Source organism: Pyxicephalus adspersus, chromosome 1, assembly GCF_032062135.1.
Source record: "Pyxicephalus adspersus chromosome 1, UCB_Pads_2.0, whole genome shotgun sequence".
Taxonomy (NCBI): Eukaryota; Metazoa; Chordata; class Amphibia; order Anura; family Pyxicephalidae; genus Pyxicephalus; species Pyxicephalus adspersus.
The window spans coordinates 176931329-176953027 of record NC_092858.1 but is presented as its reverse complement, the minus strand read 5'-3'; the positions used below and the strand labels follow the sequence as shown (position 1 = coordinate 176953027).

General features: G+C 45.9%; 1 protein-coding gene across 1 annotated transcript; it reads right to left on the bottom strand.

The window, feature by feature from the left end:
- Positions 1–260: 260 nt before the first annotated feature.
- TTF2 (transcription termination factor 2) lies at positions 261–18908 on the bottom strand. The gene is given in 25 exon segments (XM_072398484.1): positions 261–605; positions 1250–1324; positions 2266–2348; positions 2502–2655; positions 2845–2903; positions 3042–3212; positions 4382–4515; positions 4929–5011; positions 5535–5626; positions 6137–6290; positions 6483–6670; positions 6928–7033; positions 8267–8417; positions 9249–9365; positions 10601–10682; positions 10826–10980; positions 11428–11595; positions 13035–13161; positions 15436–15970; positions 15973–16151; positions 16199–16265; positions 16394–16477; positions 16668–16779; positions 16872–16969; positions 18769–18908. Coding segments are annotated over 24 exon segments (3249 nt in total). The 5' UTR covers positions 16900–16969; positions 18769–18908; the 3' UTR covers positions 261–460.
- Positions 18909–21699: the final 2791 nt, after the last annotated feature.

Below are 21699 nucleotides of genomic sequence, written 5' to 3'. Positions count from 1 at the left end.
AGTACCTGACCTCACCAATAGGGGGCAAATCCCCACCATCAGTACCTGACCTCACTAATGGGGCAAATCTCCACCATCAGTACCTGACCTCATCAATAGGGGGCAAATCCCCACCATCAGTACCTGACCTCACGAATGGGGGCAAATCCTCATTATTAGCTTTGGAATGGAACCTGCAAGGATCTTATAGGTATGGTCAGTTGTCCTCCAGGTGTCGGCCATATTGCCTATATCCGGATTCCCCATAACACAGACAAGCATTGTATAAAAGTTCTGCTTTATTACACACATAGATAACGGTGATAATATAATAAATATACAGACGGAGACATTAACAGACCTCAGAGTGTTTTCTGAAGACAAACTATAGAATAACCGATATTTTTTCCTGCATAGCGCCCCCTACAATGAGCACAGCCTTTGCGGGGGGGGGGGGGGGTGACCAAGAAGGGGCGACTGTCTACACCCCAAACAGCAGCCGCAGGTCAGCCAGGGTGAGTTTGGTGAAGGTGGTGCTGTTGCCAGTCAGGACTTTTTTTGCCAATTCTTTCTTCTTCTCCTGAAGTTGGGAGATCTTCTCCTCTACCGTCCCCTCACACACAAACCTGTAGGGGGCAGCACAGAGCGATTACTAGGATTGCACCACCAAATGATCACGGGGCGAGCTGACACCGGGAGGGCCGCTATATTTCATATCTGTAACTGGGAACACAGAATGTTCCAGAGAATCTCCCCAATTTGTCATATGATCTCACACACTGCAGGCTCCTGGTGGATGAGCTGCACAGAGGAATTCAGCAAAAACCTCAGCAGGATTCTAGCAGAGAAATCTTTATGACAAGCAAACATTTATCTAATAATAATAAAATTATACCTTCCATTCAATTCCTATGCAGATATTTAGCTGCTATTTGTATAGGGCTCTTGTCTCACTTACCTTTCTGACCTGATAATAAAATACACCCCCGCCCCCCCAGGCTCCTACTTTCTGCTCGTTTAAAAAGCTTCCCCCTCACCTACCCGTCTTCTTCTGTCTCCTAAACCCTCACTACTCCCCACCATTCCATATCTCCCTCCTATTGTGTGATACTTCCCCCACCTCCTAGATTGTAAGCTCTTCGGGACAGGGTCCACCCCTCCTCCTGGTGTCGCTGTCTGTATCTGTCTGTCATTGCGCCCCTATTATTGTACAGCGCTACGTAATATGTTGGCGCTATATAAATCCTGTATAATATTAATAATCTCTGACCTGTGGATCACTACATCCTTGTGCTGTCCTACTCGGTATATTCGGTCGCAGGCTTGGTCCTCCAGCGCTGGATTCCTGAGGGGGAGGAAGATAATCAGAACTGTCTGTTATTAACAGCCAATCAGCTATCAGGGTCACGAACAACAACCAATCATCTCTCTGGTGGCCAATCATCCCTCAGGGCCTTTGGAAACTTATTGTGTGGCCCCTGTGGACAGCGCTATCAGGGTCACGAACAACAACCAATCATCTCTCTGGTGGCCAATCATCCCTCAGGGCCTTTGGAAACTTATTGTGTGGCCCCTGTGGACAGCAGATAATTTTAATTTTAGGCAGCCCCCCAAAAAATGTTTATTTTCTGAAAGCTGAAATCAGCAGAATAAAACGACAGCATTTTACTGCAGTTTTATGCAACAGAAGGAGGGTGTAGTCTGTCATCTGTTATGGGAGGAGGTCGCGGTCATTAGAGGGACTGTAACGGGAGGAGGGTGCGGTCAGTCTGGGGAGTGTAACGGGAGGAGGCGTGGTCAGTCCGGGGAGTGTAACGGGAGGAGGGTGCGGTCAGTCCGGGGAGTGTAATGGGAGGAGGGTGCGGTCAGTCCGGGGAGTGTAACGGGAGGAGGGTGCGGTCAGTCTGGGGAGTGTAACGGGAGGAGGGTGCGGTCAGTCCGGGGATTGTAACGGGAGGAGGGTGCGGTCAGTCCGGGGATTGTAATGGGAGGAGGGTGCGGTCAATCTGGGGAGTGTAACGGGGGGTGGTGCAGTCAGTCTAGGGACTCTAATCGGAGGAGGGTGCGGTTATTAGAGGTACTGTAACGGAATGAGGGTGCGGTCAGTCCAGGGACTGTAACTGGAGGAGGGTGTGGTCAGTCTGGGGAGTGTAACGGGAGGAGGGTGCGGTCAGTCTGGGGAGTGTAACGGGAGGAGGGCGCGGTCAGTCTGGGGAGTGTAACGGGAGAAGGCGCGGTCAGTCTGGGGACTGTAACAGGTAGAGGACGGATGAAAAAAAGACTTACCAGTGCATGTCCAATAGGAAGAGGTGATTCCCACCAATCAAATTTAATCCGACTCCCCCAGCGCACAGAGACACCAACATCACCTACACAGGAGACAGGGAGACCATGAACACAACAGGAGAGGAGAAGGAACAGAGGGGTCTGTACACCATTGATCCTCATGTCATGTGCAGGAAGAAGGGGCCCATCAGCAGCAAGACTAATGAAAACATTACCAGGCAGGGCAGCTTTCATACCTGGGGCCCCCGGGGGTTTAAATTGAACTCCTCCACCACATCCATGCGTTGTTTTGGGTTGACGGAACCGTCGATGGTGGCGTAAGAAAGTCCAATCCGCTTCAGGTGTACGGCCACAATCCTCAGCATGCTGGTCCACTGAGACACGATGACACTGGGAGGGGTACAACAAGGTCGTTATGGGGCAACAACTACAATACAGACAGCAATGGTGACCCCAATATTCACAGATCCTATCTCTGTCTGAGATTACCAGGACAGGTTAGATTATCACCTGGTAATTGGTGAACTCAGACACTACCCAGAATCCTTTGCTCTATGACAATCATGGAAGGGCTCTCACCTCTTCTGGGGGTCAGCTCCGGAGGTTATGGATTTCAGCTGCGCCATGAGAGAATCGATCTGTTGGGAGAGATGGAGGAGGTGCGACATTGTATACAGCGGCAGCGATAATTCTCCACCTCTCAGCATTTATTGTTGGGGCTCTTTGGTTTACACCCCGATTCTCACACTAACAATCACACAATTTAATCTTTGTACCTTGGTGCTCTGGCATTCGCTCTCAAACAGCTCAGCGCTGAAGTTGGTTCCATTCATAGAGACGGTGGGTTTGGTGTCCGGGGTCTGGAGGTCACACAAGGATAGGGCGTTGAGTTGCTCCTCCAGGGTCAGGCTCAGCCCTTCACTCTTCAGCTCCATCTGGTCCAAAGTCTGTGGGAGAGATCAGAACTGGTACCAATGTATAAAACATGGAGGACAGAGGGGGGCAGGGAGGAGGTTTAGGGGGTCACAGCATGTGGGGGGGGGAGGGTTATATGGAAATTCTGTCTAATCTATGAAAAATATATCAAATGACATCTGAGGAAAATAAAAAGGTTGTCTGCCATTAATATTACGTATATTTTATCAGATAATATCCTATAGGAAGCATGTAATATCTTCAAACATTATTAATACTTTAATCCCCATCTGATGGGGAATATTACAATAACACCCAGAAAATACATCTAAAGGATAACTACACCATCAAAACCTTAAAAAGTTAAATCAAATCCTTTACAAGTGATGTAAAACATAGGAAAATTAGCTTTAGATATCCAGGGACCAATCAGAACGCAAGTTACACATTCTACCCCTGGGGTGATTGGTCTGCCCTGGGGGGGGGCTCTATATATCTGCGGCGAGCAGGAGGTCTGATACAATATATTGTTTGGATCTGTCAATCTATAGGGATTCATTCTCAGTATTTTATATCTGATTATTTCTCATAATTACTTTTTATTGATGAATTGTGCTAGATGATAATAATTCAGAAATTGATGGCCATGTAAATGTCACACATACACATTTCTGATTTCCCCATCATTGGGGGATGTGGTGATCACATTGCCAGTATACAGACCAATCAGAACAAACACTAAAAATTGTCACCGATTCATGAAATCCCATCATTCCACACATTGCACAGTCGGAGATTCCGCATCTCTGGGAATCGTTTTCTGGAGTCCAAACAATGGAAATGCAGAACATTTTCACCTCAAGGTCTTGGCTGCAATAACTGTGCATGTCAGCCAAAATGATGAATATTTGAGGTTTGGGTTTTCAGTAACCGCACCCTGGGTCATACTAAAATATGTAACAAAGCTCCGGGAACTCCGCTCAATACACAGATACAATATATATATACATGGGGGTTGTTTATTCTGCCAAAAGGATCTGGTGGAGTGGGGTGGGGGGGTATCACATGACCCCCAAATAAGCTTAGGTACAAACCCTTCTAATAATCTATATATCAGGAGCATACTTTATATTACTACGTATATAGCAATATGCATTCCTGGCAGTGTGAAGAATGATTAGCAAACCCATGCTGTGCTCACCGTCTTCAGCAGGGAGAGATGACAGCAGCACTGACGCAGGCGGAGGAGGAGGGAGAGAATGTGCACCGTGCTGGACGCCTGAGAGGGCTGAGATGAGGAAAGTTCACTCTGGGTGGTCCCAAACTCCCGAGCAACTGTAAGAAAAGAGAAAAGGTGGAACCAGGGAATCACAGTAATACATAATATACAATATACAGCAATACATAAACTATGGGCAGCACTGCCCATCATACAGCTTCAGTCTCCCCCTGTGTAACAGTAATGACACAGCGGAGTTCTCCTCGGACCCTATTAACTGGGCGCACCACCCGGCACTTTTCAGTAACCACTCGGCTGTTCTTGGGAGGTTCACTGAAGAGTTAGGTCACAAAATGGGAGCCACCACCCAGCTAAAGCTTCTTCACACCCAGCTCATAAACATTTCTGAGGAGAAAACTGAATAATTCCACTCAGCAGATACAGCAATGGGTTTATATCAGTTATTAGTAGACAGAAAAATACAACAGACAGGACTGTATACATACAGAGCAGCATGGGGAAGACTTACCTCTCTCAAAGGGGTTATCTGCCCCCCTTGGTGATGCCTGTGAACCCCCTTCATGTCTTTTCAAATAATTCTGCAGAGTAGATCTGAAAGGCGGGGAGGGTAAAAGGAGAGTTACAGATGATGATAATGTGACCCTCGGCACTACCACCCCCACTATTGTCTGCCAGTCAGTACAGACACCACACATCCCCGGTGCCCCTCCACATACAGACACCACACATCCCCGGTGCCCCTCCACATACAGACACCACACATCCCCGGTGCCCCTCCATATACAGACACCACACATCCCCGGTGCCCCCTCCATATACAGACACCACACATCCCCGGTGCCCCCTCCATATACAGACACCACACATCCCCGGTGCCCCTCCATATACAGACACCACACATCCCGGGTGCCCCTCCACATACAGACACCACACATCCCCGGTGCCCCCTTTACAATCAGACACCACACATCCCCGGTGCCCCTCCACATACAGACAGCACACATCCCCGGTGCCCCTCCACATACAGACACCACACATCCCCGGTGCCCCCTTTACAATCAGACACTCCGCACGGTTCTCCTGACATTACAGAAAGGACGTTCAGTCTCCACACCTGGATCTGGCAAATATGACGTCGTACACGGCTTGTTCCTGTTCTGACAGCTTCAGATGATGGAGTTGGCTGCTTCTCTTGGGGAGCTCCACCTGCCGGTATAGAAGCAATGTTATATATGTGAACAGATCTCTGTGCTCCTGGGTATATACAACACCCCCCGACAGGGACAACATGGATGATAGGGTTACAAAGACCCCCGATGGGGGGGGTGATTTGTAAGGCACCCAAAGCTGAGCCGTTCGGTATGATCTACAGAGAGCTATTGTAGCACAAATTGCCACCATTGCAGATTACCTGCGGAGTTCATGAATCGATGGGTCAGACTAAGGGGACTGCACAGAATGTTAGGTAGGTAGGTTTATTATTCTGGTTGATCAATGTATATACGTTTGGGGCAGGGCAGTGTCACACATTGTCCTCTTTATAAAGTCTTGGCTCTGTCAGGCTCTAATGTATGAAATGCACACAAGTGAAACCTGGCACTAAAAAGAAATGATCTCAGCCTCAGGGCTGAACACACGAAAAACAAAATCAAAGCTGGAAAGAGATTGGATGGGGTATAATATTAGACCACGCCCCTCTGCTCCCCCTCCAATCACCAGTGGTTTTCCTGTATGGTCCATCTGGTCTTTGGTCCTCCGCAGAAGCAGACTCTTGGTCAGGAGATTCAGTCTTTCTCCTCCCTTCTTGCTGCCATTATCTACCTGATTCTTCCATAGTTTGTATTCATCGAATGGCGAGCAGCGCAGGAACCTGGCCAAGCGAGAATATAGATAGGATGAGAAAACACAGAACAGACCATGGGCCCCAGAGCACGCAGCATATCACAGCCCTCCTGGGGCCACACAGCATTACCGTATCACCGGGTCCAAATCATTACAAAACAAGCTGCCCCCCCAATGAGAGGGCAGAACAGGACAAGCTGCCCCCCTCACCATATCTCACCGTAGCAATGAGTAGAGATCCAGCAAGTTATTCTGTATGGGGGTCCCTGTCACAGCCCAGCGGGCCCCAGCTCTCAGCTTGCACACTGCGATGGAGGTTTGGACTTTGGGGTTTTTAATATTATGGGCCTCATCCAGGATGATCCGTGCCCAGGCAATGCGAAGGAGAGGAGAGGAGGCCGCTCTGTCCTATGAACAGGGAGAGAGAGAAGGATTCGGGGTAATTCCACAATACATATAGAAAGGAAGAGTGAATGACTCGAACACCATCATCCCCTCCCCCCCGGTCAGCTATAAGGATCGCACTATTGGTATTGTAGATTTTCACACCATGATCACACGAGTGAATGTTCCACAATCCACCAACCAATTATTAGATTTTGTGTAAATATGTTTCCCATCCCCCTCAATACCATGACCTGATCACAAATGTACGCTCCACTCACCTCCAGATCCTGGTCCTGGGCCGGCGACTCTCCCTCCTCCTTCTTTGCAGGAATCTCTTTGGAAACCAGCGAGTAAGTGGTGACAACAATGTCGTACTGCGACAACCTGACAACAAGAAACATCCATGAATTGTACGGGTGTCATGAATATTACAGGGGGGTCACTGGGTTCCCCTAAACATGCAAAGGAGTTTTACAATGAGATACTTATGTTTTATAAATTATAGACACAAATACCCCGATCAGCCAAATATTGTGCAGGTTCCCCTTGTGATGGACCGGGCATGGAAATTACAGGACCTCTGGAGGTGTCCCCTGGTATCTGACACCACAACAAAAGCAAGAGCCACTTTAGGTCACTCAGTATCCCCAGCCTGCCTCCTTCCCATAATGCTTCCCATAATGCCCCTTTTGCCACATTTCTGACTACCACCCATAGCACATCCTGCTGTCATCTCATCACATGATCTAATAATAAATGGCACACTGGCTGACATGCGGCTATGTGGCCCCATACACAGCAGATTTTGCTGCACTGTATGTCCTTACACCTTCCCCTAATTCCCAGATCAATTATGTTTATGTGAGAAAACCGAATGAAGACAAATCCTGCTGTACCCTGACCTAGCACTGCAGAGATACCGGAGGGGACATTAATGACTAAACCCCATTGGCTGCGATCACAGAGGAGTTCAGTATGAGCTCTGCTGTACTGATATCCTGAACTGTCAGTTAGTAAGCAGTTTGTGGGTGGGGGAATTTCTGCGGTCACTTGACGGAGGATCTCTGGGCGTGGGAATCTTCCTGTGGGTAACCAGTTTTATGCTTTGAATCTGTAGAAACTTCCGAATATAAAACATGTTATACTGGAGGGGTGTTAACCCGGTCACTGCTGCAGTTGTTTTCTCTCCCAGGTTTTCCCATATAGCACTCAGTCCCCGTACAGGTCAGGTATTATTCTATCAACCCAGCCGGAAACAGACTTTACCCGAGAGTCCATTAGGGGACACAGGGATCCGATATATGTAAGGTATGCAGCCAACAAACAAGTGGCCAGCCCAGGATAATATTATTACTAAATACTATTTATATAGCGCCAACATATTGTACAGCGCTGTACAATAAATAGGAATACTTCAGTTAGGTACCAAGCAACAAAACAGCATGATCCTAACACAAAGGGGAGAACCCGCCATGGTTTTCTTTCTGGTTCATTGAAGGACACAGAAACCTTAGGGGCCCTTAGAAATGATTGGTGGGTGTAGCTACATCAATCATCTAATATCTAGAGCTGCCTGCACAACAAACCATCAGAATCCGGAGATCCAGATGTACTCACAATCTGCTGTCCTTCTCCCGATTGGGGCCGTGGTACAAATAAACTCGCAATTTACCATCCAATACTCTCTTTTCTACTTCTTTCTTCCAGTGATGGACAAGGGAGGCCGGGCAGATGATCAGAGTCCCCCGGGAGACGCTCAGCGTGGAATCTGAGGACAGAGAAGACATATTAATCAGGAATAATACGAGCTGGAACCGGGCCGTACAAAGGTAAGCGTCATAAGGTACAGATCACTGACCACAATTCCTGCCGGAAGCCCTAGAACTTCCACAACTCATATTAAACATGGAAGTTCCTGTACATCTGCCTGGCATTCTATAACGTAACATTTCCATATACATACTGAAGTATTAAATATCATACTTGGTGCAGCACAGGAGCTTTGTAAAAGTGCAACGAAGAGTGTGAGCTTCAGAATATGCAAGAACAGTTCTATTTCTGCGTCATCAGACGTGTAATATGTGTTCTGTACGAGGGGAGACCACCTTAAAGTACAGGTCAGCGACAGGTCAATAGTGATTCACCTGCCAATCATAGCCCTGTAATGGGAGGATTGCGACTCGTCAGCTCCACCTGTCTGCTAAAAGTGGTCTGGATGCTGCTAATGACCATAAGGGAGATGACTTCTACAGAGAAGTTGCACATATTTGGGATTGACAGATAGATATCCTTTGCTATCAGTGCAGCAATGACATAAGTCTACCTTCCCACAGGTGATGCAATTTTCTGAATTTTGCTCAGAAAGTTCACTCTGCTGTACTAATATCCTGAACGGTTAGTTGGTAAAGTTTGTGGGTAGTGGATTTCCTGTGGTTGCTTGGTGGAGAATCTATGGGTGTGGGAATCCCAGACCTGACCCCAGATTAAAATACACCAATCTGAGGCCATTCCCCTCATTAATTCTTTCACAACATACACACAAGACAAGTCCTGCAATGAATCCTTTTACACCCCTCATTCACCATTTCTCCATCTTTACCTGTTTTGGAAATCCAGCTCTCCAGTTTCTTCTCATCCTTCTCTGACTTTTGCTTCCGCTTTTGAGCCAAGATTAGAGCAATCATAGTGAGCGTCTTCCCCAGACCCATGTCATCCGCTGCCAATACAATCATATAGGTGAATGCATTATGAACAAGAAATGCTGAGCCTCCTACAGCTCTGCTCAGGAAACATCACAGATATTAGAATGCAGGCAGATGAAATAAGTAGTGTGGGCCCTATGTGGCCCTTATTTCTTGTCTCTGAGGCTGTATTTCTCTGGATAAAGGTCACACAATATATGGACTAATGGATAATAATTATTCCAGGTCCAGTCACTTTCACCTACGCAGCATCTCCAAAATCCGCCCCTACCTGTCCCCTGAGACCACCAAACTCCTTGTACACGCTCTTATCATCTCCCGTCTGGACTACTGTAACATCCTCCTCTCTGGTATTCCACTAACCCGACTCTCTCCTCTACAATCTATTATGAATGCTGCAGCCAGACTCATCCATCCTTCGCTCCGCTCCTCTTCCGCTGCATCTCTTTGTAGTTCTCTCCATTGGCTTCCATTTCACCTTAGAATCAAATTTAAGCTCCTGTGCTTTGCCTTCAAATCCCTCCACAGTTATTGTCCCACTTACATTTCTGACATGGTTAAAAAATACTCCCCCTGCCGCTCTCTCCGCTCCTCCAATGACCTACTAATGACTTCCTCACTCATAACCTCATCACACACACGGATACAAGACTTCTCTAGAGCTGCCCCAACTCTCTGGAATGGTCTCCTCGTCCTATTCGGCTTGCTCCTACTTTCTGCTCATTTAAAAGAGCGCTCAAAACCCATTTTTTCAAACTTGCCTACCCGTCTTCTTTTGTCTTCTAAACCCTCACTACTTCCCACCACTGCATATCTCCCCTTCTATTAAGTGTTAGTTCCCCCACCTCTTAGATTGTAAGCTCTTAGAGGCAGGATCCTTCCCTCCTGTGTCACTGTCTGTTTCGTCTGTCATTTGCAACCCCTATTTAATGTACAGCGCTGCGTAATATGTTGGCACTAAATAAATCTTGTTTATTAAAAATAATAATATTAAAATTAGGAGGCCAAAGATAGGGCAGGAACTGATGTGTGATGCCAGGGTCAGGGCAGGACCCTTACTAACTAAAAGGGAGCAGACCAATGTCTGGCACAGAACCGCAGAGAAGCAGCACTGCCGCAACTTAGGAGGAGCAGAGCAAATCGCTCATGTAGCATCTCCTTGAATTGCCGGGGGCCCAGTATGAACAGCTCAATGGGTATACAATTTTTTTTAATGTAGACTTAAAACAATACTGATCCCCAAACTTACCCAGAATTCCCCCCTGTGGCTTTTGGTTCTCCCTCCATTGTAGCCAGGCCAGGGCATGTTTCTGGTGCGGGAGTAGAGAAACCTGTAAGACACCGAGCAGTGTATAGAGAATCACTGGAGAGAGAGTTATAGACGAGCAGTAGTCAGGGGTATAATGGACCGACTAGTAGTCGGTATATTAAACAATAAATAGTAAGTGCAGGACGCGGGGCTCCTATACAATACCTTCAGACCTGATGGATCCTCAGCAGCAGCTTCGATACTGGGACAGGACTCCAGGCTCTTGTGAAGGTGGTCGATGGCTTCGCTTGTTGCATTACGAACAGCAAAGAGACGTTCTTCCGTCATGCGGCCCCCATACAGACTCTGCCATTGAGGGTCTGCAGGGAGAGAACAGACAAGAACAGGAATTTTTAATCAGTGAACCTTATAAAAAAATGAACTAGTATTCACGCTAACCACTATTTACCTATGGAATATTGTTAACTGATACATAAAATTCCACAATATGATATTCCAAGTTATTTACCTATTTATGTAGACACACACACACACGTTTCCCTTAATAACTATGGGTAACCAACAACATGGATTGGCAAGGAGGATTATGTTGGCGTAAAAATAAAAAATGATTTACACAAGAAAAAGTCCAATAACAGTCTCCATATCTGAATCTCTTTATCTTTTCAGATATGAAGAATTAGATGATATGAGATAATTAGATCTCTTGGTGATAGTGGAATAATGGAATGAATGTCTGGAATCTGCAGGGAATAAGTTGGCTGTGTATAATTAGAGTTCTATCATCTCCGGATCCTTGCACTCACCTCCATACAAACTTCCGTAGTTCTGACTGGAACTGAGTCCTGATGCATGCACACCCAGGGAACTCGGGGGCAGCTCATGGAAAGACAGCGGCTTTACACCCCTTTTAGCCTCCACGGGGTTCGGCTTGCTAAATGGGTTTCCAGATTCGGGCTTCATCTCTTGATTGACTGCAGAAAAGAACAAAGATTGAACAACGCGACCCATGTAAACTGACCCATGTACAGACCTCTGAGCAATCACCTATGTGATCAGAAAACCAACTTTAGGTGGGAGCTCAGACAATTAGATTTTATTCCTGCTTTACAAATGCAAAACAAAGAGCCTTAGATTTACACACAACTTTGCCCTGCTAATACAGAAACATCATTGTCATTAAATGGCGTGAATTACAGACTAAAATGGAAACTTTGTTGACAGTAAAATGTATTTATTTATTTTCAAGACCCCCAAAAACAAAATCCCTAAAATGCATTTATTACTTTGTTATCTTATAGCGAACCAAAGTGGTGAAGATGGCGGCACCCATCCCTGCAGCGATAACAAGTCCTGGACCTGTCATCAATCCACAGTGACAGCACAAGGTGCATAAATCGACATGTATGCTGTACAGAATTAATGATTAATTATTCTGCCCAATTATAGGAAAAAACAATATCTATAACCCAGAAGACCACTAGTTCTGCCAATCACTAGAGATTGTTGAATAAAATATTGTATATTTGGCATTATACACTTTCTAAAATGACGACATTCCATGCAAATTATTCTCCCAACTGTGGGAGACAATGTGGAAAAGAGGGTTCATTGCCTCATATGTTCCGGTACTATTCATCCCAAGGATCATACAAGAAATCAATCATTCCAGTAATCTCAGAATTATCCAAAGTCCCAATTGTTCCAGCACCCCAACCAGCGATACTTCATATAGGTATTGATCTTATGAGAACTCCAATCATATTTATTTTATTGGCAGCCAAACACAATATTTTGAAAAATGGGAAATCCAATATTTCATTTCTCTCAAATGTTAGAGATAGTAATCCATATCGTGCTTATGAATAAATGTTCCCAATTATAAATAAATTAGTCAGACTTTACATGTAGTTGGTCCGGATGGATGAGAAATCGGAGATGCAAACTCACTGGTTTATGAAAAGATGTGAAGAATAAATATTTAGATATAATAAACTTCCAGGATCTTTCTTTGCTTTAACCTTATATTATTTCTTTGTTCATTTTTTGTTTTTCTCTTTAAATTTCTTCATTTTGATATTTGTTTCTGATAAGTATGATATATATCAACCAACAGAACAATGTTTAATTATAGATAATATACTTGTTGTTGTTACAATATTGTTTATTATGAAACATTTAATAAAAAACTATTGAAACATAATTGCTGATTATGGCAGAAGCTCACAACCCAAGTTTAGTTTCTGATTAAGCAGAGACATATTTATCAGTGAATAATCAGACACATGCTGGAAATGTAAAACTGATCAATGTAAATCAGAATAAAAGAAGGGTCACTGCCATAAACAGCGTGCAGAGATCCGTGTGTGTGTGTTGGGCTCACCCCAGCTATGAGTCCAGTAAAGTACATTACCTTCTTGCTGAGAGCTCTCAGGGGCCAATGATAGAGAATCCAGGGCGTCCTCCAGCTCTTGCACCTGTTTTCGCAACCTTTCCCCCTGGTCTGGGAGCGCCTTCAGATTGACAGAAGCTAAAGTGGCCTGAAATAGGAAAAGGGAGAAGAAAATGAGCGGTCAGGTAACAGAGTGGAAAACGATGGCTGTGCTTACTGTATTCCAGCACCAAACGGTCACAGCTGTGAGAGAGATTGAATTATTGTTTTATGTCACCTAACATGTTATGGTGCGAAGGGAATCTTAGGAATAATTTAAGGAATCTGGTTTAGTTGGGGAGAACAAATATTTGCTGCACTTTACTTATCTACAATCTGGAGCTGTACCCCACATCACTTCTTCCATATTAAATGCTGCCAACATTTTCAACTGAGCCTAGGCTGTCATTGCCCGAACCCAGCCAGGCTGCATCCTGTGGTAGAAGCTCCTTCTTCTCATTCCTCCTGCATGTCTGTGCAGAGAACACTCATGGGGCAGTTTTCCATGTGTCTCCCAGTTTGGGCTCCGGCTTTGTCAGCAGATTCTACAGAGATAAAAAGCTGGGTAGGATTTTTATTGTAGGTGAGTTCAGAAGAACTGGGGAGAAGCGTTAGATGATACCCCAATGGAGATTGTCAGCCTTTACACTTAAGCTGCATACAAACATGCAATAATTGTCGTTGGAAAGAATCTTTTACAATCCTTTCCAGCGACTAAAGACTGCACGCTGCATGAACGAGCGCTGTACATACAGCACCAATCTGCTCTATGGAGAGGAGGAGAATGACGGAGCAGCACCCTGCCGTGCGCTCTCCCCCTTCATTTCCATTAAGATTGTTCATCTTCCATCGTCCGGGGATCCTCCAGGATGGAACTCTTCAGTAACCACATAAAAACAGCCGGGTGGTGTGCCCAGCTAAAAGGGGCTGGGGAGATCACTGGTAAAGGATAACTGCACTTTAAGACTAAATGTAGTTACCATGATTCTCTGCCTTAAACTCTATACACAGAATTATATTTACAGAGATCCAATGACTGCGGTTCCTGTTTGTTAACATTGAGCTGTGCGCTGGTTGTGTTAGAGCATTACAGCCATTTACTGGTAGGCAGATTTTCTCCTATTCATCTACCAGCCCTATAGAAGTCCAGAAGTCTGAATTGTGCAGGAATGGCCACGGCTAGGTGTATACAGGGGAACCTCAGTCATTGTACCTTACACAACCTACATACAGCTACACATCACCTAGAACTCAAAATCCACCATTGTGCTGCTCTGCAGTCTTTATTTAAACCAGGCCTGGTACTGAATAAAAGTTTAAAATACACCTGAGGGTGCAGGGCTTCTGTCTGTGACTCCAAGGTGAGAGCGATGTCATTTGAGGAATATAGAGTAGCCCAAAATTTACCTTGTATCACAGAAAGCAGAGAGAAGGCAACAATACTGCTCCCTGTACACATTTAAAATGTTTATTCAGGGTTTTAGAAAGCCGACTGTGCCTGGAGTTCCTTTATAAAGGTAAAGAGGAATTCTTGTCTTCTAAAAGGAATAGATTGCAGAGATGGAGACATAATTCACTTTGAGATCATTACAAAGCACAAGGGGACACTCTTTGTGTTTAGAGGAAGGGATTCTTCACTGTAAGATCTGTAAAAATGTGGAATCGGCTCCCTCAGGAAGGAGTTTCAGCAACTACTATAGATTGCTTTAAGAAAAAGTTGGATGATTTCTAGAAGCACAGAATATACCTGGGGAGTAAGGCTTTAACCTCCTGAGCGGTATTCCCAAGTGTGACTTGAGGTGGATTTTTAGTGCAAAAATTGGTACTCCTGAGTCACACTCGGGGTAACTTTAAGCTTAAAAAAAAAAAAAAAAACAAAAAAAAAAACAAGCTTACTTACCTAACTCCGTCACTGTCCCCCGGGGTCCTGCTGGTCATGGGGAGACGTCTGCCTCCTCCGATCTCTAGCCGCGAAGTGCAGAGACGTCCTACGGACTGTCCTATTTGGACAGTATCAGACCGCTAAGGGGGGCTAAAGTACAGATAACAGAAACTGCTGATCCAGGGAACATCAGATTGTCTCATGGAATCAGGAAGGAATTTATTATTTGGACAGAATAATGTCAGACAGAAGAGTGTTCCAGTTCTTCCAGCTATATGGATGTAGGACCCTTCTTCTAGGATTCAGTGCCTAGGTCAATCATTAGAACTAAGCACTAATGGAGTGTTGTGTCACTGCTCCCCCTGCTCTGGCACCAGGTGACAGAGGGGTATTTCATGGTGACAGGGGAAGAAGTCATGGGGTGTTGCTAGCAAGGCATGTATATATATCTATATATGAGTATAGCAGTAAGTGTACATCCCCAGTCAGGGGGTCACCCACCTTCTTCTGCTGAAGCTGAGCTGTGAATAGTGAGCGGAGTCCAGCAGAGTTCTGAGCCCCAGACTGTGGGTGGAATCCCGGGAAGGAGGTGATTGTTCTTTGCTTTGCTTCCCCTGATGTCCTTATTGTCGCTGCTTTATCCTTTCCAGGCTGAGAGCTCACAAATACGACTTCATCCTCCTCAGCAGAATCCTTACTGATCTGTTTTTCCAAGCTGGTAGGTTCAGCATTATCCTGGGCCTGAAGTGGTACCCCGGCCACTTTATCATGTGTGGCATGGCGTGTTTTCTGGTAGCTGGATTCCCTTTGGTGATTCCATACTTCCTCCTCTTCTCTGTCTTGAAGGTCAGTGCTTTGTATGATATCTGAGGACTTCTTCTTAATCTTCAGCCCCGATGGCAGATCCTTCTCCCTCCATCCCTGGAAGCAGACTGGCTCTTCCTCCAGACTCCCATTTACTGAAATCTCATCTGACTTCCTGTTGGTGTGAATCTTCTCCTGATCGGACTTCCTGTTGGTGTGAATCTTCTCCTGATCAACTTCCCGACTTCATCCCGGAGCCGCACATCCCCCTTCCTGTGATTTCTGTCCTCGATGATCTCTTTCCATGTTGTATGTACGGGATCCTCATTGATGACTTTAAATGGATTTCTCTGAGGTTTATCAGAATTTTCTAACGGCAGCTCGGACCGGATAACTGGCTTCTGCGTCACTTTCTGAGGGAGAGAAAAGATTCCATGCCCCCCTCCCATCGTTGCATTACCTGCCATGGAATATTCCCACAATACTTCTTGCCATCACTTTTACTTTTGGTGCAGCGATAATACAACCTGCAGAGACACGAAACAGGAATTGGTTATTCTACACTACAGACTGCGGGGTGCCCCTTTAATAAATGTCTATATATCTGGATATAAAGGGGCTCCCCAGCTATGTTAGAGACCAATGGCCCACTGACCTGTAACCTCCGGACTCCGGCTTCACCAACGTCTGCAGCTCTACCTGATGGTCCTCATGCAGCAGACAGGAAGATGGAGGAAGGCTGAACACAAAGATACAACATGGCAAATTATACAGATAGCCAATAACAAGAAAGGCTATAATGAGCCAGTGATAGCGCCCCCTATATTACAACACATGTCAGGCTGAGGGGGCGGGATCAAGCACTCAAACACAGAATCTGATTGGTGGAGCATAGGTGACCCCAGATTTGTATATAACTCAATACATACTCAGCAGGCTGGGTGAACGCGCAGGGAGTGCTGCGATTGGCTGAGCAGATATAAAAGCTTTTCCCTTTGCTGGGTCCATCCCGAGTGCCGGTTTTCAGGAAGCACAGACAGCCTGTAAGGGGAAATTAAGGGAGTGAGAAGACTGATGGGACCCCAACATGGGACAGCTTCCATTATATGGGCACCGCCACTTCCACCACTCACCATGCTCCGGGCAGCGCACTTTCTCCATTGTGTGGCAGATAAGAGAGGATTGCGGGCGACGTCCGGCCTGCACAACTAACCTGAAATCTGGAGAGGACCTGCAGGAGAGGAGATAGGGGAGGTTGGCATTGAGTTCTGTATACATTTAGATTGGTTGTAAGATATATCATTGGAAGTGTTCAACCAATCAGCTCTCTTCCTGGACACCAGACAGGACTCTCAGGGACCAATGAGATACTCTACATAGACATGTGGGAGGAGCCAAGTCCTAAAGTCAGATCAGGGTCACAATGGCAGCTTTTGTGGGTAACAAATGTGACAGCGAGGACACTGATGGACAATAAATTGTTACAATGAATACAAACCAGGAGTCACCGGAAATCTTCCAGTGGGGACACCAATAGCAGTGACAACCTATTGAGAAGAGATTTCATCTAACTTCCTGTCAATGGGACAAGAAGGAAATCTCCCCCCTCATAGGAGATCAGACAGCAGCATTACCTTTCCTTATTCCATACAAAGCTTTCTATTGGATCGAATTATAAATATTTCATCTCCTACCTCAACCACAGAGCTGCATTAGGGAACCGCGGCTGTGGCTGTCACTGCTCGCAGCAAAACCCTGGCTGTGTCATAATGGTGTCCTATGGGGTGATCCAGCAGGAGGTGACAGCACAGCTGTAAAATCCTCAGTGCTTTTGGGGTGTTGTCACCCAGAATGGGGAAAATTGGAAAGAATAACAGGTAAGTCATCTGGGATAAAGGAGGAACAATCAGTTGGGGTGTCAACATGGAGGATGTACAGTCCAACAGGGTGCCTGGGACCCCCATGGTAGCTATAAGGATGGAGAGCAGTGTAGCTGCACTCAGGGGGAGGTAAAGGGGGGGGGCACTGGGGGGCAGCTCCTCTTCATGCAGGGGGGAGAGTTAAATATGCCAGACGGGGGTTGTTGGTTCTCGCAGTGCGGGGGGAGTTGACTTTGGTAAGGGGGGGGGGTGGGGGGGGGGCACTGGGGGGCAGCTCCTCTTCATGCAGGGGGGAGAGTTAAATATGCCGGACGGGGGTTGTTGGTTCTCGCGGTGCGGGGGGAGTTGACTTTGGTAAGGGGGGGGGGTTTGGAGGCACAAAGCCTCAACACAGTCCACTGTACACAAGGAAGATCCTGCTACGCCACGTCCACCGGTGCCGAGGCACTGCCACATGTCAGCTCTGGATTCACATGCCGGGAATTGTCTTGTGATTGTGACCTGGGACCGGTAAATGTATAGACAGCGGTAACCCGGAGCTGTTTGTATTAAGCAGGGGGTGTCAAACAATGGCCCGAGGGCCAAAGCTGGCCCCTAACATCCTTGGTTTGGCCCGCCCAAGGAATCCTAAATATGAATTGCAGCTGACCCTCCGCTTCATTGAAATAACATCGCTACTACAATTCCCGGCATCACATCTATAGACCAGTGGGCTCTCTGCCTTTGTGTGGCCCCGCATTGGCCGCGTCTGGCATTTCCAGCTTTTCCCTGCCAAGGCATGAATGGTTGGATTCCCATAGAAGATTATTATTGTTATTGTTAGTCTGTGCACAAAGCTAAGCACTGACCTCAGAAGGCTACAAATGGAGGAAGTTTTCTATTCTCCCTATTATCAGCTTGTTCCAGACTTGTTTCCATATGAAAAGGTTTTCTATCCAATGAGAAGGAAATATACATTTAGTTGTAATTTGGGCCCTCTGTCACCCCGGCTGTAGGTGGATGGCAGCCCCCGGATCAACGGGACCCCCTCAGCACCGGGACATCCCCTTGGAATCTCCCCACTCAGGGGGAAGTTTCTAGAGGGGTGTGGCCCCTCCCCTTGTCCCCCCGGTGGCCCCTGAGCCGCTGACTCTCCTCTCCCCTCACTCACCTATTCCACACCGGCACGGCAAGACAAAAACTTCTCCGCCAATAGGAGAGGAGAGAATCCCCCAGCCGCTGACGTCACGCCTCTCTAAGCCAATCACTGTTCAGCGCACAAATTCGTCACTCTTTTCAAACATCCCAACCGGTCAGATATTGAGGGCGGGGCATTAAGCAAGCTATTAATGATAGCGTAATAAACTCCAGCCAATAAGGACAGGGAACTGAGCCACATGACGTCTATTGACAAGCAATTGACCAATCGGCAGGCAGAGAACAGCCACCGCTAGAGCTTCATCTGTTTAATATTTCTGTCTCCTCATGGGGTATTTATAGCAGACGCGCACATTGGTATTCGGGTGACTCTCACTGTGTACAGGACTACAACAAAATGGCGTCACCTCCCATAATATTGGACTTTCATTCTGACTCCAAGTTTTTATACACACTGAACACACTACATAAAAGTGCGCAGGTGTATCCAGCACTTCCTGTTCTTCTGCCCCACCTCCCTCTCACACCTGCTGACAATTCCCAGCTGTAAGAATGACAGCCAGGGTTTGCGAGCACTCAGAGAGGGTGTAGAAGCTGCAGCTGTCAGGAAACAGGTCATGTGACCCGATATTTACATACACAGAGACACAAAGTAACATTGTACATCTCGTATTGTTTCTTTATTCTGCAAATCCAATAAATGAGCTTTAATCTTCAGATGTCGCCTAAATATCAGACAGGAAATGTGGAACTGCATTGGGGGCAATGAAGGGGTATAAGGGATCTTATCTGATATGAAATCAATGGCCCTGATTTATTAAAGCTCCCCAAGGCTGGAGAGAATTCACTTTCATCTGTGAAGCTGGGTGATCTAGGAAACCTGGAATGCATCTGGTTAAGAATTAAAAACCTTTTGCTTACAAATAGCTAATGACTTCAAGGAAAAGCATTCCAGGTTTGCTGGATCACCCAGCTAGTGGCCAATTGTCAATGGTGCACAGCTGTTCCAAAACAAATGAATAGGAAAGAAACAAATGTTATGAGTGAATTGACAGGGGAATCATTTATAAATAGAAGTCACTGAGTAATTTTACATCTACAGCTCATGGTACATGAACATGACCCATTTCAGATATAATAAATCAATAGATAAAAAATGTGGAAGATTTACTGAAATTAACACTCAGAAAACCTGGAATGAATCTGGTCCATAATTGAAAACATTTGCTAACAAATAGTAAATGACTTTTAAGAAATCCATTCCAGGTTTTCTGTATCACCCAGGTTCACTGCTGAAAGTGTATCTTCTCCAGTCTTGGAGAGCTTTAATAAATCAGGGCCAATGTGCAAAGTTCTGTTAAGTTTTATGATTGGCCTAAATCCAAACAGCAATAAAAACTTACAAAGGATGATGCAGAATACATACAGTACAAAGGTGAGATCTGCTGCAGCATCTTCCAGCTTTATAACACATCACCCATTATCCATAACCCAAAACTGGAGTCCATTGTCACCTCTTCTGCTTGCCAGGTCCGGATGATTAGATCCATTTGCTGGGTTCTGGTGTTTGTCATGGGGTTGGGTTTGATACTGGACTCTGTTATCTTCTGAGTGAGAGTAATATCTGTGTATAATTCAGTGTACTGGGCTGGGAAATCATTCCACAGGAGATCCGCACAGAGATCACACGGAGTAACGCTGATTGCTTTGTGTCACGGATGGCAATGAACCAGAAACTCCTTCTGATCAAATGTTAGTGTATGGAAACCGTAGGATGGGGGTAGAGGAACAAAATGATAGGGGTATGGGAATAGATGGGGGTATAGGATCCAAATGATGGGGGTATGGGAATAGATGGGGTATAGGATCCAAATGATAGGGGTATGGGGATAGATGGGGTTATAGGATCCAAATGATGGGGGTATGGGGATAGATGGGGGTATAGGATCCAAATGATGGGGGTATGGTAATAGATGGGGTATAGGATCCAAATGATGGGGGTATGGTAATAGATGGGGTATAGGATCCAAAATGTTGTTGTATAAAGTTGTGTCCCAAGGGGCCATTTGGTGTTATATTTTTGGGGGAAGAGGGTTGGGGGATGGTGGTTGGGTTTTGAGAAGGTACGTAGGGTGGTGATCCTGCCATGTGTGATCAGAATTGTCGGTCTTTCTTCTTGGTGCTACATGAACATTTGCTGGCTCATTGTGCTGGATGATATATTTCAGTGTTGGGGGTCCGCACATTATATGGGGGGGGCTGTTATTTCTTTATTGGGTCACATTGTTGTATCTGTAACTATTGTCTGCATACATGAGTGTGGATACACAATGTTCTGATTTCAGTATTGGGAAATATACGTCAGCCGCTAAATGGATGGAAAGTGATTTGTATATTCATCGAGGTTCAAGCGTTCTAGCACGGGGTCTGATTTATTCCAGCCCTCCAATGCTGCAGAGGATACATTTTTATCAGGTAACCTGGGTGATCCAGCAAACCTGGAATGGATTTCTTCAATTTGTTAGAAAATGTTTTGAATCCTGGACCAGATGCATTCCAGGTTTCCTGGATCTTCCAGCTTTACTGATGAAAGTGTTATAAATCCGTCCCATTGTCTTCCTTTAATAAGTTCTGATACCGCTTAGAAGGGGTCGTGTCAAATACCTTGTGTGTTCCGTGTAATAAGCTGCGTGTTATAAATTGGAATGACTGATATGGAGGAGCGGTGACCTTCGTGGTGCCACCATGATTGCGGTAAGGGTGATATGGGTACAACAAGCATGGGCCCAATACAGAACTATACACAGTCCAAGTCTGGCTTCTCCTTCTCTGCCCAAATACCAGGACCGGGCTGTACTGTATGGCAGGGCTGTGTAATTGTGTCATCCAATATGGCGGTGTGCCAAGTCATCGGAAGGCCATGCCTGGGATATCAGAATAAAGT